Raw genomic sequence first — 15,313 nt, forward strand, 5'->3', positions numbered from 1 at the left:
ACCCATGGGAATTTATTTATTTATTTATTTATTTAATTTGAGATAGGGTTTCGCTCTGTCACCCAGGCTGGAGTGCAATGGCGCTATCTTGGGTCACTGCAACCTCCACCTCCTAGGCTCAGATGATTCTCCCACCTTAGCCTCCTGAGTAGCTGGGACCACAGGCACACATCACCAAGCCCAGCTGATTTTTGTATTTTTAGTAGAGACAGGGTTTCACCATGTTGACCAGGCAGGTCCCCAAATCCTGGCCTCATGCAATCCACCTGCCTCGGCCTTCCAAAGTACTGGGATTACATGCATGAGGCACTGCACCTGGCTGGAAATCTTTTTTTTTTTTTTTTTTTTTTTTAAAGCTGTTCCCTGGGTATGCCCCTAATTTATTGCAATGTAATGAGTACCTGTCATGTTTCCATTATAATTCTAGGCACTGCAGGGCACATACAGTGGCCTAACTGACTTTTCCTCTTATAGGTGTATATCCTTAGAAATAACTACCTGTCCCTCCCTTATCTTGTAAATGACACACACACATGCACACACACACACACACACACACACGCACAAATAGAGACTCAGGCAGTATTCATACATAAAACCAGACTATAATCATGGCACAGACATGTGGTGCTATGGAAATAGAGGGGGTAATCTATAAAATTCCCATTAGTATTCTTAGGCTTGTCTTATCTTCGAAAGATGAAATCTGACTTAGGCCTTCACGTGGGTTCTCCTGTGTTTCATTCCCTAGGATGTAGTGGCCTCCTTGGAGCACCAGTTCAGCCCAATGATGCAGGCTGAATTCTCAGTGTTGGTTGATGTATTGTACAGTCCAGAGCTGCTGTTCCCTGAGGGAAGCGATGCAAGAATAAGATGTGGCGCTTTCATGTCAAAGTAAGTGGATCCAATCTGAGATTCTGCTAGTGTCGTCAAACTGAGATGGCCTCTAACATTGCCGCTTTACACTTCACTGATATAAAATGACAGTCCACAAAGTATGTGAAAGGTCTAAAATCCATGTTAAAATATACTGCCAGAATAATTAAATTGAGTCACTTGAAATTTTATTTTGGTGAAGGTCAAGTTATCATATTTTACTAAATTTACTGAAAATAAAGTGTGTCATTATGGGGCACAAAGGATCATGCAAAATAATATTTTGGTCCTAATTCCTTTCCATAATTATATTTTGTGACCTTTTAAAAATTCTTGTTTAAAGTCACTTATTTTCATTAACATAGGGAGAAAGGAAAAGGAGCTAGCATTTATTGAGGTCTTAATACTGTCATATGTCTTTAACTATTATTTTATCTAATCTGCAAAAACACCCAGAGACTAAGAGGTCAGCCTGATTCAGAGAGGAGATTGCTGAGGACCAGGTGTGCTTCAGGTGCAGGGTTAGTAAGACTCAGACCCAGCACGTGGCCATGCTGCCTGGATGATCCTCATCTGCAGCTCTGTCGTTTACTGATGTTTCTCAGCGTTTGTGGTATTGCAGATCTATTATAGCTGATATGTTTACCCTAGAGAATCTTCATCTTAATGGTAAGTGAAAAATTCTCAAGGGAGATGTGCACAAGGAGAAGCAGTTGTGAGAAAAAGCATAACTAGCTCCAGAAAGAAGAGACTTGTCTTTATGTGGAGGGCACGTTATTGAGGGAGATCTGCAGGTCGTCAGATGTAGACCCTGGATGACCAGTCAGAAAGAGGGTGCTTGGTCTTCCTGGGAGGAGTACCTGGATGGAGAGTCAGTGAGATGAGCTTGCCAAGCCCCTTGACCATGACCCATCCCAGCTAATTCCTGTATGGTAGAGGGTATTGCCGAAAGAGATCTGGAAACCTCTTCTATCATCTGTGATGTATCGAGGCAGAGCTTGAAGGACTAGGGCACACAAGAAGTGTGTTCCTTTCTTTCACCATTTAAGGTGGGACCTTGGGAGTGAAAACAAGGCATGGGATGAGAAAAACTGACTATAGGGATCATGTTGAAGAATAGGTGGGGTTTTTATACTATGGCCAGAATCAGGTATTTTTGGCTTTAGACTCATTGCGTCTTAGGGAGATTGGAAAGAATGTATTTGTCCGGACACCTGCCAGTCTTGTGAGTAAGGATTTTAAAGTGAAGAGGCCCCTAGTGTACAACTGATGACTGCTGAGAACATTAGAAAGAAAATTTTAAGTGGAGGTATTGCCTAGTAATTCACTATAAAAATAGGGTGTGGAGCACAGTTCACTATTCAGATGATGGGTACGTTGAAAGCCCAGACTTCACCACTACACATATATGCATGTGAGAACTCTGCACCTGTACCCATTACAGATCTAAACATAAGAACTAAATGAAAAAAAAAAAAAGGAAAGATAATAGGATCTTTGATAAATACCCTTCACCTCCTATGAATATATGTCAATATATGGAATATGGGTTAAAAATTAGGCGATAAACCTGTTAAGTTCAGTAAATTAATGTAATACTATAGCTATATCCCCGAGTTGTGACAGCCTGGAACAGGGGTTGGCAAGCTCTGGCCCTCAGGCTAAATTGGTCCTGCTACTCATTTCTGTAAATAAAGTTTTACTGAAACACAGTGGTGCTCATTCATTTCTGGATTGTCTGTGGCCGCTTTCATGCCACTGTGGCAGAATCAGCTAGTTGCCACACAGACTGTGTACCCCACAAAGCCTAAAATATTTACTATCTGATCGTTTAGGTTTCCTGACTCCTCGTCAAGAACTAGGGTGCCAATATGGTAGCTACTAGCCACACATTGTTATTTAAATTATTGTTTAAATGAATTAAAATGAAATAAAAATCCACTTCCTCAGTCATATTTGCAACATTTCAAGGGCTCAGTAGCCACATGTGGCTAATGGCTGCCAACTTTGGCAGCACAAATATGGAACATGTGTATTATTGCAGAGAGTTCCGTTAGCACTGGTCTAGGACTTGGAGATATTGGTCTATGAGAAAGTGATAGGAAGTAACTCATGATATCAAGTAAATATTGAGCTGTACTGCAGATGGAGACAAGCCTGTGACACCATTAGGAAACCTGAAAGGAGAGAAGCAGAAGTGATATGATAATAGGAATACATTGCAGATCCTACACCCACATGAAGGAAAATGATGTTGTGTTTACATGAGTGATTCTAGAAGAGATTTTTGTGCTATTGCAATTGTATTACAGCTAGAGCCTCAGGAGTGTCTATTTTCTGCCTTAGTGCTCACCCTACTCCTTCCCCAACTCTGTAAAAAACCAAGGGTTTCCTTTGTAAGAATATCTTACAAAATTAGAATCTGACTTTATGAATAGCCAGGGGTCTTCTTTTTTTTTTTTTTTTGAGATGGTTTTTTGCTCTGTCACCTAGGCTGGAGTGCAGTGGTGCAATCTTGGCTCACTGCAAGCTCCGCCTCCCAGGTTCACGCCAATCTTCTGCCTCAGCCTCCCGAGTAGCTGGGACTACAGGCACCCGCCACCACACCCAGCTAATTTTTTGTGTTTTTTTATAGATGGGGTTTCACTGTGTTAGCCAGGATGGTCTCGATCTCCTGACCTTGTGATCCGCCTGCCTCGGCCTCCCAAAGTGTTGGGATTACAGGCGTGAGCCACCATGCCTGGCTACCAGGGGTCTTGTATTGCTGTGCATACCATCCTGGTAAAGCTTAGCTAGAGAATATACATTTAGGGGCAAGCCCTAAGTAGGGCTTCCTACTTTTTCTAATGAATCTAATTCTTGGAATCTGTTGACTCAGATGAGTCTGGAGGAGAATATGAGGATAGACTCCAGGACAGGGGTCTACTTAACACATAGAGTGAAAGAGAAAAGAATAGGTCAATGACACTGTTAACCTTTAAGACAGCTGATTAGAGTCCATTCAAATCAACACCTACTCCTTCCTTGTGAAGGAGAATCTCAGTGTTTTTCAAACTGTGGGGTGTGCTCCATTTATAGATTTTTAAACTGACTTAGGTGGAGGCAACCAGCTAATTTAAAAAATGAATTAGAGAAGACACAAATTATCAGAGTGCATCTCATAGTGAGGGTGACATTAGTGTGAGTTTACATACACACTCCCACACAGGTACTTCTTTACTGGGTGGTTTTGTGAAATATATTTCTTACTTTGATAGTGGAAAAAATATTTGAAAGTCACCGACCTAACTCAACCAAACATTATGTGAATACCTTTTATAAATCTGTAGCAAGTGGTCATTCAACCTTATGGTTATTTTCAATATTGTTAATGAATTAAATCCTTTATCTAAGGAAGAGTTAAAGAAAATGGAAATACTTAGCCTGAGAAAGCGAAAAAAAGAAATTTATCATGTCCACCAAAACTGTTTTCACATATTTAAAGACCATTATGTGAATGTATATACCTACTATGTATCCACAAAAATTAAAAATTAGAAAAAGACTATTGTGTGAAAGAAAGAATTAAATAGTAGAAGTTTTAGAAAGGCAGGCTTCATTTTCCTTGCCAGGAGAACTTTTGAAATTCTTCTGCCTGCTAGGCCTGATCGCAAGGATATAACACCTTTTCTAGACTCAACATGTCTAAAAGGACATCAGTGTTACTTTCATTGTGTGTTTGCTACTTCACCATGGAACAGTGTCATTTTAAAGTGTCACCATTGGACTGGGTGTGGTGGCTCACACTTCTAATCCCAACACTTTGGGAGGCTGAAGCAGGGGGATCCCTTGAGTTTGAAACCAGCCTGGGCCACAAAGCAAGACCCTATCTCTGCAAAAAGTAAAAAAAATTAGCCAGGCATGGTGGCTATACCTGTGGTCCCAGCTACTCAGGAGGCTGAAGTGGGAGGATAGCTTGAGCCTAGGAGGTCTATGATCACATCACTGCACTTCAGCCTGGGTGACAGAGACCCTGTCTCATTAAATAAATTTAAAAAATTGAAAAAAACTGATCACCATCCACATAGTAGCCTAGTCTCTACATTTCAGGGGCCTCTGGTCTGCCCTGCTTCCTCTTCCACTTCCCACATGTCATCATTTACAAGTCTCTGCTGTGGGTCTTCTCTGTTGCTTCCTATGTCCTCACTCGACCTCTGCCACTGCTCTCTCGCCTTGCTCCGTCTCCTCTGCTTCATCTTTCCCGCTGCCCTCGTTGGTCTCTTTCTCACAGTGGGAAGAGGCATTTAGGTCCTTTAGAACAGTGGTTCCCTATTTTCTCTAGAAAACATTCAAGACTCTTGAGGTTAATATTCCAGTCCCTTCTTTCCAAACCACATCTTTTACACTTTCCTCTTCCAGGTCTTTAAGTGTCAGCGGGCAATTGGCATGCTTCTCATTTCCTGGACATGCCGGCCAGGTTTCTGCCTCTGCCCTGTGTTCATACCATTCCCTTTGCAGGGATGTCTCCTCTCCTGAGCCTTCCTTGACAGGTGAAATCTTCGTTAGTTGCATGCTATCTCTTCGCTGAAACCTTCTTTGATCAGCCCTAGGTAACTACCCCCAGCAGAATGAAGTGGTTTCATGTGTGGTTCACAGCATTTGCCAATGCCTCTGTTGTGGCACTTGCTCATTCAGGGGGCTGTGTGCAGCCTAGCATGTGTGGGGACTCTGCACAAGACCCCTGAGACTCAGGAGATCAATGACCTGAGTCCTGTCACCACAGAGTCGTTCTTAAGAATTTGGGCTCTGAGGTCAGATGGACCTGAGTGCATTTGCGGGTCTCGCCACTTAACAATTTATGTAACCAGAGGTAAGTTGCTGTATCTCCCTGGGCCTCTGTTATGTCATGAGCAAAATTAGTCTGAACCTGTCTCATGGGCTTGGTGTGAGGATAAATTAGAAGAGTCCCTGGGCTGTCCTTACACTTGACCCTGACACCTGATAAGCACTTGCTAGCCATTAACCAGTGAAAGTTCACTTTTTCCCCAGGGTTATGTCCCACAGTACTCATGTTATGTCACTGAAATTGGATCATTTGAGGAAGACATCTCACAGGGTCATTTTGAGGATCAGCTTTTTAACAACATGAGCTATATATGCTATATATATAGCTATATAAGCTCAATTCTGATAATGAAAATTTATTTGCTTTTAAGTTCTTGGGGATGGTGATCCTGAAACTCTTCTAACAGAGCACCAGTGCATAGTGTACCACTTGATTAAAATGGTGGGAGTTTTTGCCCAAATTATACCAAAGCTGGTAAATGGATAGATTGTCTTGATGTCACTTTTCTTGTTTTGTTTTTTGCTTTTAATAAAAAAACTGCTTGTTTCTACCAAACCCTGGCAGTGAAAAATAGCATATTATTATGAATGGAAACTGGAAAGCAGCCTGTTATATTAAGATTGCAGAGTTGTATACAGCCACTGCTACTGTATGCTTAATGTAATACAGTACATAAAAATAATATAGTGTAACATAACATAATAAAATGTAATATATAAATATTTATATTTATGTACTAATACATTTGTTTTAGTTCATATATTGGGGTGATAATATTAGTATTTCATTGTTTCTCAGAGTATTGTATCCCACTAAAAGAATGCCACCTGAGTAAGGTTGAGAAGCCCTGAGATAGACTACCTGTAAAACAAAAATAATGTGTTGTAATACAAAATTTATAAGCTGAAGTGTAATCTTAAAACTTTTGAAAACATGTAACTGGTTTACTTCATATTCTCAAATAATGGTGTGATTTTTTTCCCCTACAGCCTTTGATGTTTGTATATAGCTTGAAGAGAAATCACTGTCTTTCTAAAGGTTTAATGTTTTGCTTTAAGGTTGATTAATCATACAAAGAAACTAATGGAGAAAGAAGAAAAACTGTGCATTAAAATTCTTCAGACATTACGAGAAATGTTAGAGAAGAAAGACAGCTTTGTGGAAGAGGTATTGTTTTAAACAAAATTCATTATTTAAAAATAAAGTAGGATTTCCACAATACTGGAACCTATGAATTACAGTAGGCTATTACATACTTACTTGCATTATATTTTAATGGTGCATGTACTTAGATGAATTATGTGATTTGAATTTTTATGGTATTCATCTCTCATGCCTTGTTTTAAATTGGGAAATAACCAAAATTAGAGTGGCCTAGATGTTTGTTTTGTTTTATTATATTCTTGGATCTGTGTTTTTTCCTCTTACGGCTTTAGTGGACCAAGTGACCTTTTTAAACAATGAGCAACTGAAATGCATTATTTAGATTTTGTGTAAAGTTCTGCTGCATATTGAGAATGTCTGCATTTTGGCATATGTTGACTTTTTATTATGAATATATATTCATGTTATTTTTTATAATATTCTGCCAAGTATTATAAAATAATACTATTTTAGTAAATGGAATAGTCAGTTTCTATTCTAAACTATATTAACTTGAGAGTCACAAATGATTTTCAGGGAAATATCAACCTATAGATAATAATTGTCAGTCTGTTATTAAAAATGACAGCTCAGGTGCTCATTAAGCGATAGCTAGCAGCATGTTTAATACCCAAGGTGATACACTTAAATAGAAAATATAAATCTAGAGAATTTTTTTTTGCTAGCCATCTGTACTTTTATGTTAGATATTAAACAAAATTTGTACCACGTTCCTCAATAACTTTTTGGTCTGTTTCGGTAAATACTAATCATCTGATATTTTACAACTGGAAGGATTTTATTTACTACTTTATGTATATGCTAAATTCTAGAAAGATTATTGTGGTTGGGTTTTTTAAAGTACATTCCCAAAAAATGCAATGGAAACTTAGATATTAATAGAAAGAGCATTGCTTCAAAATATTCCATGTGAATCAATGTTTGTTTCAGCAATCAAAATACCTTCTACTTTGCATTAGTTCTCTGCATCACTTAAATTATATTTGGAAAACAAGTGATCAAAATAAAGGTGGTCAATGCAATTTTAGCAAATGTTTCTCTAAGATAGGACTCAAAAACACGCTTCTATATTTAAAAAATGATAAAGAGAATCCCTTGGGACTTACTGTTGTCTTTCTCTTAAAATATTGCTGTAGATTGTGTGATATTGACTGAAGTACCAGATTCTGAAGTAGAAAAATGAGGTCAATATACTTTTCTGGCAGAGGATGAGGTTCACAATAAAAATGACTTGTACTTAACAGGAGATACATGACAAGTCTTCCATTTTTATGTAACAGATTTTTATGAATCACTCCAAAGGAAAATCGGAAAGAAATCAGGTTAAGATTTTACTTTGGCTAGTCAAAAGTATTTTTGTGTGTCTCCCAAACCACTCTAAAATAAATCACTTATTTTCTCCTTTCCATTCCCACTGCTACCAGTAGTTCAGGCTTTTATTATCTCCTGTCGAGAAAATTCCAGGAGTGCAATTTCCTGAGACAGAATTGCTCCCTTGGGCAGAGACAGAGCCGCTGTTTTCCTAACTCCAAGGGTCCCCATTTATGCAAGACGTGATGTAAAGGACACCCCCAGCACACAGCCCTCATGGAAGAGTTGAGATGAGAAAGGCTAATTGCAAGTTCTTCATTCAGTCACCCAACACATATGTTGTGAGCAAACTATTAAATGGTGATTATTGTGCCTGGGAACTGGTGATGCTGAGATGAATGACAGCTTTCCAAGGGCCATGAATGAGTACAATTCCTGTGTTAGTGGACTCCCTTAATTATAGTGTAGGGAAGAGATCACTAGAGCCCTTCAGAAACCGTCAGGGGCTCTGCACAGCGTCAGTGTTCCAGGCCCACCATTTGTCCTCTCTACTCCCCCATCTGTCTTCATCCATTAGCCTCCAGAAATCTGTGCTACTCAATGTACCTGTAAGGTACCGCAGGCTTTTCCTGCCCTGAGCTTTGCTTCATCAGGAATAACAGATTGCAAAAAATCCAATCAAGCCTCAATGCCGCCAGCTATCTTTGTAGAAGAGCCACTGGGTAGTAGTTATCAATTGTTCCAGCAAGTAGTGATTACTTTCTCAATAGAATTACCAAAATACCTCATGCTGCTATTTTAGGACACTTTAGGCTGTATCCGGATATTTAGTCCAAGCTCCTTATTTTATAGATGATGCCACAGAGTCCCAGAGAGGTGATGTGATTTGACTGAGGTTACACAGCAAGAGCTAGAACCAGAGTTTAAATAGGAACTCCTTCCTCTCTGTCTCATCTTCTTACTCCTTTGGTCATAGCCAAGTTTTACAAATGTTTTGCATTGCTGTTAAGAAAGGTTAGTATACTTTGTCTAGCAGGTTTATGGCTCCGAATTTTAAGACATAGGCAGACAGAATATAAAACAGAATAACATCCAAAATAGGTAAAGATTCAGATAAACTTCTAAGAAAATAGTAAAGATGGGGGAAATGAAGTCATTTAAGAAAGAAAAACCTGATTTCATTTTTTTATGGCTGAATAAAATTCCATTGCATATATATCCATCACATTTTCTTGACCCATTCATCCGTCGAGGGACATGTGGGTTGATTCCCTATCTTTGCTGTGGTGAATAATGTTGCAGTAAACAGGCGAGTGCAGGTATCCCTTTGATATGTTGATTTCTTTTCCTTAGATAGACACTCAGTAGTGGGAATGCTGAATCCAATGGTAATTCTGTTTTTCGTTTTTTGAGAAGTCTGTGTACTGTTTTTCATAGTGGCTCTACTAGTTTCCATTCCCACCAGCAAAGTTTGAGTTTCCTTTTCTCCACATCCTCATCAACGTCTGTTATTTTTTTGGGGGGAGGGGGGTCTTTTTAATAATAGCCATTCTGGCTGGGGAAAGATAATATCCTGTTGTCATTTTGAGTTGCATTTCTCTGACAATTAGTGATGTTGAGGAGTTTTTCATATGCTTATTGGCCGTTTCTCTGTCTTCCTTTGAGAAATGTCTAGTCATGTCTTTTGCCCACTTTCTAATGAGGTTATTTGCTTTTGTCCTGTTGAGTTGTTTGAGTTTCTTGTATATTTTGGTTACTAGTCTCCTGGCAGATAAATAATTTGCAAATATTTTCTCCCATTCAACAGGTTGTCTCTTCATTTTGTTGAGTGTTTCCTCTGCTGTGCAGAAGCTTTTTAGTTTAAGATAGTCCCATTTGTCTATTTTTGTTTCTGTTGCCTGTGCTTTTCAGATCTTAGCATAAATTCTTTGCCTAGACCAATGTCCAGGAGAGTTTCCTCTAGGTTTTCTTCCAGTATTTTTATCATTTCAAGTTTTTTGTTTAAGTCTTTAATCTATTTTGAATTGAATTTTTTATATGGTGAGAGATAGGGATCCAGTTTCTTCTGCATGTGACTATCCAATTTTCCCAGTGTCATTTATTGGAGAGGGTGTTCTTTCCCCGGTATAAGTTCTTATCTGCTTTGTTGAAGATCAGTTGGCTGTAACTATATGGCTTTGTTCCTGGATTCTTCATTCAGTTACATTGGTCTGTGTGTCTATTTTTATACCAACACCGTGCTGCTTTGGTTAGTATAGTATAGCCCTGCAATATATTATAAGTTAGATAATATGATGCCTCCAGCTTTGTTCTTTTTGCTCAGGATTGCTTTGGCTATTCCAACTCTTTTTTTTTTTTTTTTTTTTTTTTTGAGACGGAGTCTCACTCTGTCGCCCAGGCTGGAGTGCAGTGGCCGGATCTCAGCTCACTGCAAGCTCCGCCTCCTGGGTTCTCGCCATTCTCCTGCCTCAGCCTCCCGAGTAGCTGGGACTACAGGCGCCCGCCACCGCGCCCGGCTAGGTTTTTTTTTTTTTGTATTTTTTAGTAGAGACGGGGTTTCACCATGTTAGCCAGGATGGTCTCGATCTCCTGACCTCGTGATCCGCCCGTCTCGGCCTCCCAAAGTGCTGGGATTACAGGCTTGAGCCACCGCGCCCGGCCAGGCTATTCCAACTCTTTTTTGGTTCCGTATGAATTTTAGGATTCTTCCAAAATAATGATATCATGTCATTTGCAGCAACGTGGATGCTGTATGGAACTGAAGGTCATCTTAAGTGAAATAAGCCAAGTACAAAAAAGACAAATACGACATGTTCTCACTTATATGTGGGAGCTAACACATTTGATCATATGAAGGTAAAGCGTGGAAAGATAGATAACAGAGACTGGGAAGGGTGAGAGTGGGAGAAGGAAAGGAACTGGGCTAAAGGGTGCAAGCATACAGTATGACAGAAGGAATAAATTCAGTGTTTGATAGCAGAGTAGGGTGACTATACTTAACAAAATATATGTACTTGAGTGATGGACACATCAAATACACTGACTTGATCACTATACATTTATATACATGTAACAAAATGTCCCATTTATCCTATAAATTTATAAAAACAAAAAAAGAAAAAGGAAAAACCTAATAAAAAGCATATGTATCTTATTTATTAATTATCCTGTTTCTTAACTTTCACGTTTACCAAGGACAGAATAAAAAAATTATAGCTAAAGCAATTCTAGCTCTTAGACAACTTTTTAATTCTAAGTGTTTTGAAATGAGAAGTATTTCTATCAGTGGAAGCAGAAGACATCTCATCCCCCTCTCAGGAAATCTTAAAGAAAAGCATATTGGATCTAGAAGGATTCAAACAACCAGTCTGGGAACGAGTTGGGACTACATGATCTCTATATTTTGTCCATTGGTCCTTCTGAAACAGCTGGTGCTCAGTGATCCATGCCAGTGGAGGAGAGCTAAATGGCTCACATCTGGGTGAAATGGCATTGGTTAATAGATTTAAAAAGTAGCCAAATATGCTATTGTGCAACTAATGGTGGGCTCTAATAACAAACTCTAGTTATCAGTAGTGGGATAAGAGGTGACTGTGTTTCCATGATTGTATTGTTTCCTACTGACCAAAAATTTCATGGCATGTAAAACCACACAAATTTGTTATCTTACAGTTTTGAAAGTCAAAAGCTTAAAATCCAGCTATGAGCAGTAGTGTGTTCTTTCTGCAGACTCTAGGGGAGAGTTCATTTCCTTGCCTTTTCTGGATTCTGGAGGCCACCTGCATTCCTTGGCTCGTGGCCCCATCCCCTATCTTTAAAGCCAGTAGTGTAATGCCTTCCAATCTCCACTCCCCGCCCCCCCACCCTCCCGCTCCCACAATTGCCACATCTCCTCCTACTCCGATGCTCCTGCTTCCTTCCTATAAGAACACTTGTGATTACATTGGAACCACCTGGATAATCCGGTATAATTTTCCCATCTTAACTCAAATCACACCTGCCAAATCCCTTTTGCTATGTGAGGCAACATGTTTACAGCTTCTGGTAACTTGGAAAGGGATTGTGAGAGCATGTGCATCTTTGGGGAGGGCCATTATTCTGTCTATCACAATAACTCTTTTATTGACAGTGAAAAATAACATCTAGAATGTAGATGTAGTATTTACTTGTGGCTGATCAATATTACTACATGGGGCAATTTAAATGCAAATGAATAGAACAAAAATGCTTGGAATCTGTAGCACTTTGCTGTTTTCAAAATATTTTAGGATATTTTGCTACCTTTCAACAATTCTGACAAGTACACGGAAGAGGCAGTGTTACCTCCACATTGCAAACGTGAAAAGGGAGACTCAGAAAAGTGAATTGCGTTAAGTCACATAGGTTACCTAATACCTGCCCTGTATTGCCTAACCAGCTGGATTTCGACTGTGTATTGAAGCATTCCCAAGAGATTTATCAGAATTAAATCAAAACAGAAAACGCAAACCAGGGTTTTTCACACGAGCTATTCTAATATTACATTTGAGACTCCACTTATTTGAATTTAAAATGTCAACTTAAAAGAAAATTACTATTTTTATTTCCTTGGTTCCTGACACCAGAAGTGGTATGTGTGTATGTGTGTGTCTGTGTGTATGTGTGTGTGTCTATGTGTGAAACTGGTAAAAATTTAAAAATAGGGCAATGAAGCATAAATTTGCTTCATGGTTGAACCAAATGTCCTTTAAAGCAATTCCCAACCCTGGGATTCTAAATTTCCCACGTTTGTTAGCCTTCTCTGTGTGATGTATTAAGTAAGTACGTTAAGGATATTTAGTATAACCGAATGTAACTAGATTTTACCTACTAGTCAATTATTTATTAAAAGCTTATAATTTAGAATACCCTTGAGTACAATTTCTAAATTAATTATACTTAGGGATATTCTTCCTTGACCCATGTTTCTTAGTTTGTGCCTAAGATACTGAGAAATATGATGTGGGTGGGCAACATCTTAAAGATTCTTGAAAGACTAAAATAAATAAAGGAAAATTTAATTTTCTGTGATCTGTGCCTGTATGTGAAATCATCTAGGGATCATATAGTTAGTTAAGCTATAGTATTTATTTTTAATGGAAGGATAAAATGTGAATTTTTTTTATAGAAAGTCTGTAAGGAGAAAATTACCTAAGTGAGTTTTAGGAAAATCCGCCTTAAAATATTGTTTGTTTAGGTGACTGTGATAGAAAAGCAAGAGTTTACAAAGGATATAACTAACAACCCTAACAAGTCTGAGAGCTTAGTATTCCTTTGGGGCTGGCATATCTAGAAGGCTTTTTAAAGGTAACAACAGTAGGCATATTTATTTGTACTTTAAAAAATATGTATATTGGAACATTGGGGGAAGGAAAGAGAAGAGAAAGAATGCTTCATAATGGCTTGAGAGCGGTGTGAATTTTTTTGTTTTATTTTATTTTATTTTTCTTTGAGACAGAGTCTTGCTCTGTCACCCAGGCTGGAGTGCAGTGGCACTCTCTTGGCTCACTGCAATCTCCACCTCCTAGGTTCAAGTGATTCTCCTGCTTCAGCCTCCCGAGTAGCTGGGATTACAGGCACTTGCCACCCAGCTAATTTTTGTATTTTTACTAGAAATGGGGTTTCACCATCTTGGTCAGGCTGGTCTTGAACTCCTGATCTCAAGCAATCCACCTGCCTCAGCCTCCCAAAGTGCTGGGATTACAGACGTGAGCCACCGCACCCAACCTGAGGGCAGTGTGATTTCTGTAATTCTCTATCCTTAAAGCCATTTATTGTCCTACTCTTATTTCCAAGACCTCTCTCTCTCCGTCACACACACACACACACACACACACACACACACACACACACACAATATCAGGTAGTATATGTGTGCTGTTGAAGAGAGTAGCTTTATTACAGTACCGTGCCTTTGTTCTGTGTATTTAAAGATACTTTAGGTCCAGATCTGTGCAGTGGTGAGTTGGTAATGGAGATAGAAAGAGCTTATGTGGATTGGATAGAGGCGGGCTGATGAGGGGAAGCAGGAAATAAGGACTGTGCTCAGAGGAATGGTTTGGTTTGTTTTTAAGGATTTTGGGGGTCAATTTCCTGCATCTTTTACTCTTTAGTATACATTTTCATTAAGATTTACAGAGCATTACAAATTATTTCTCTCATGAAATCATGAAAAGGGAAAAACATATAAATCATAAAAGTAGAGATGTCTGTAAACTCCAATCCTAAGTATATCAAATTCATAGCTTCTGTACTTTAGAATTGGAGAAGAGAATGAGCACTGAAAATATTCATGGATCGCCTGTGGAATTGGTAATTTACAGTTACTCTCTTTACATTCTAGTCAAAGAAGCTGACCTATTTAGAATGACAGTCGCAATTTCCCTGTGACTATATTCCTATCTATTAATGTTACACTGACATACATATAATCTATAGGGCAACAAAGATGTTTAGTAAAGTTCAATATTCTTAAAATGATCAGATTTAAAATACCATCTATCCTTGCCATATTGTTGCAAAGATATTGAGAGCTGCCTTTGCAATAGCTATGGTACAGTTTTAAGCAGTGGTTGTAAAAATTAATAGTTAGCATTTATTAAGAGCTTACTGTATGACATTGTTATTATCAGACAGTACTATCAGACACTGTTCCTAATCATTTATATATGTTACCTTATTTATTCTTCAACCCTATGTCATCGTTTTATTATCTCCCTTTTACTAGTTAGGAAACTGAGGTATAGAAAGTTTACGGTCACACATCTTAGGAGAAAGAGACCTGGGATTCCCACCTAAACAGTTGGGCTTCTGAGCTCACACTCTTAATTGGCATGTTAGATCCAAACAGGTTATAGAACTTCTAATCACAACTCATTTATTCTCTCAGTTATAAAACCAAATAACATGAAAAGTTCTTCAGTTTTATTCTTGATAAAATTTGCATAAGTGCGTACTGGAAAGCATAATCCATTTATTCAGTGAGCTGCCCAGGAAAGGCTTGACACCCACCTTGCGATCATGATCTGAGTTGTTATTAACTAGAATATTAATTATAAAAGTTCTAAACAGTATTTTGTGAGATGACTACTGGAGATAGCCCCTTGTCGAAGTGTGGCA

The 15,313-nt window shown here is 38.7% G+C and overlaps 1 protein-coding gene across 1 annotated transcript in view; it reads left to right on the forward strand.

The window, feature by feature from the left end:
• The window catches only part of ITPR2 (inositol 1,4,5-trisphosphate receptor, type 2), a 455,230-nt gene that overhangs the window by 233,386 nt on the left and 206,531 nt on the right, over positions 1-15,313 (forward strand). The window contains exons 36-37 of the mRNA XM_012002420.1: positions 752-894; positions 6,760-6,868. Coding sequence (XP_011857810.1) covers positions 752-894; positions 6,760-6,868 — 252 coding nt within the window. The remainder of the gene's footprint in view (positions 1-751; positions 895-6,759; positions 6,869-15,313) is intronic.

Source organism: Mandrillus leucophaeus, unplaced genomic scaffold (genome assembly GCF_000951045.1).
Source record: "Mandrillus leucophaeus isolate KB7577 unplaced genomic scaffold, Mleu.le_1.0 Scaffold686, whole genome shotgun sequence".
In the NCBI taxonomy this organism is placed as follows: domain Eukaryota; kingdom Metazoa; phylum Chordata; class Mammalia; order Primates; family Cercopithecidae; genus Mandrillus; species Mandrillus leucophaeus.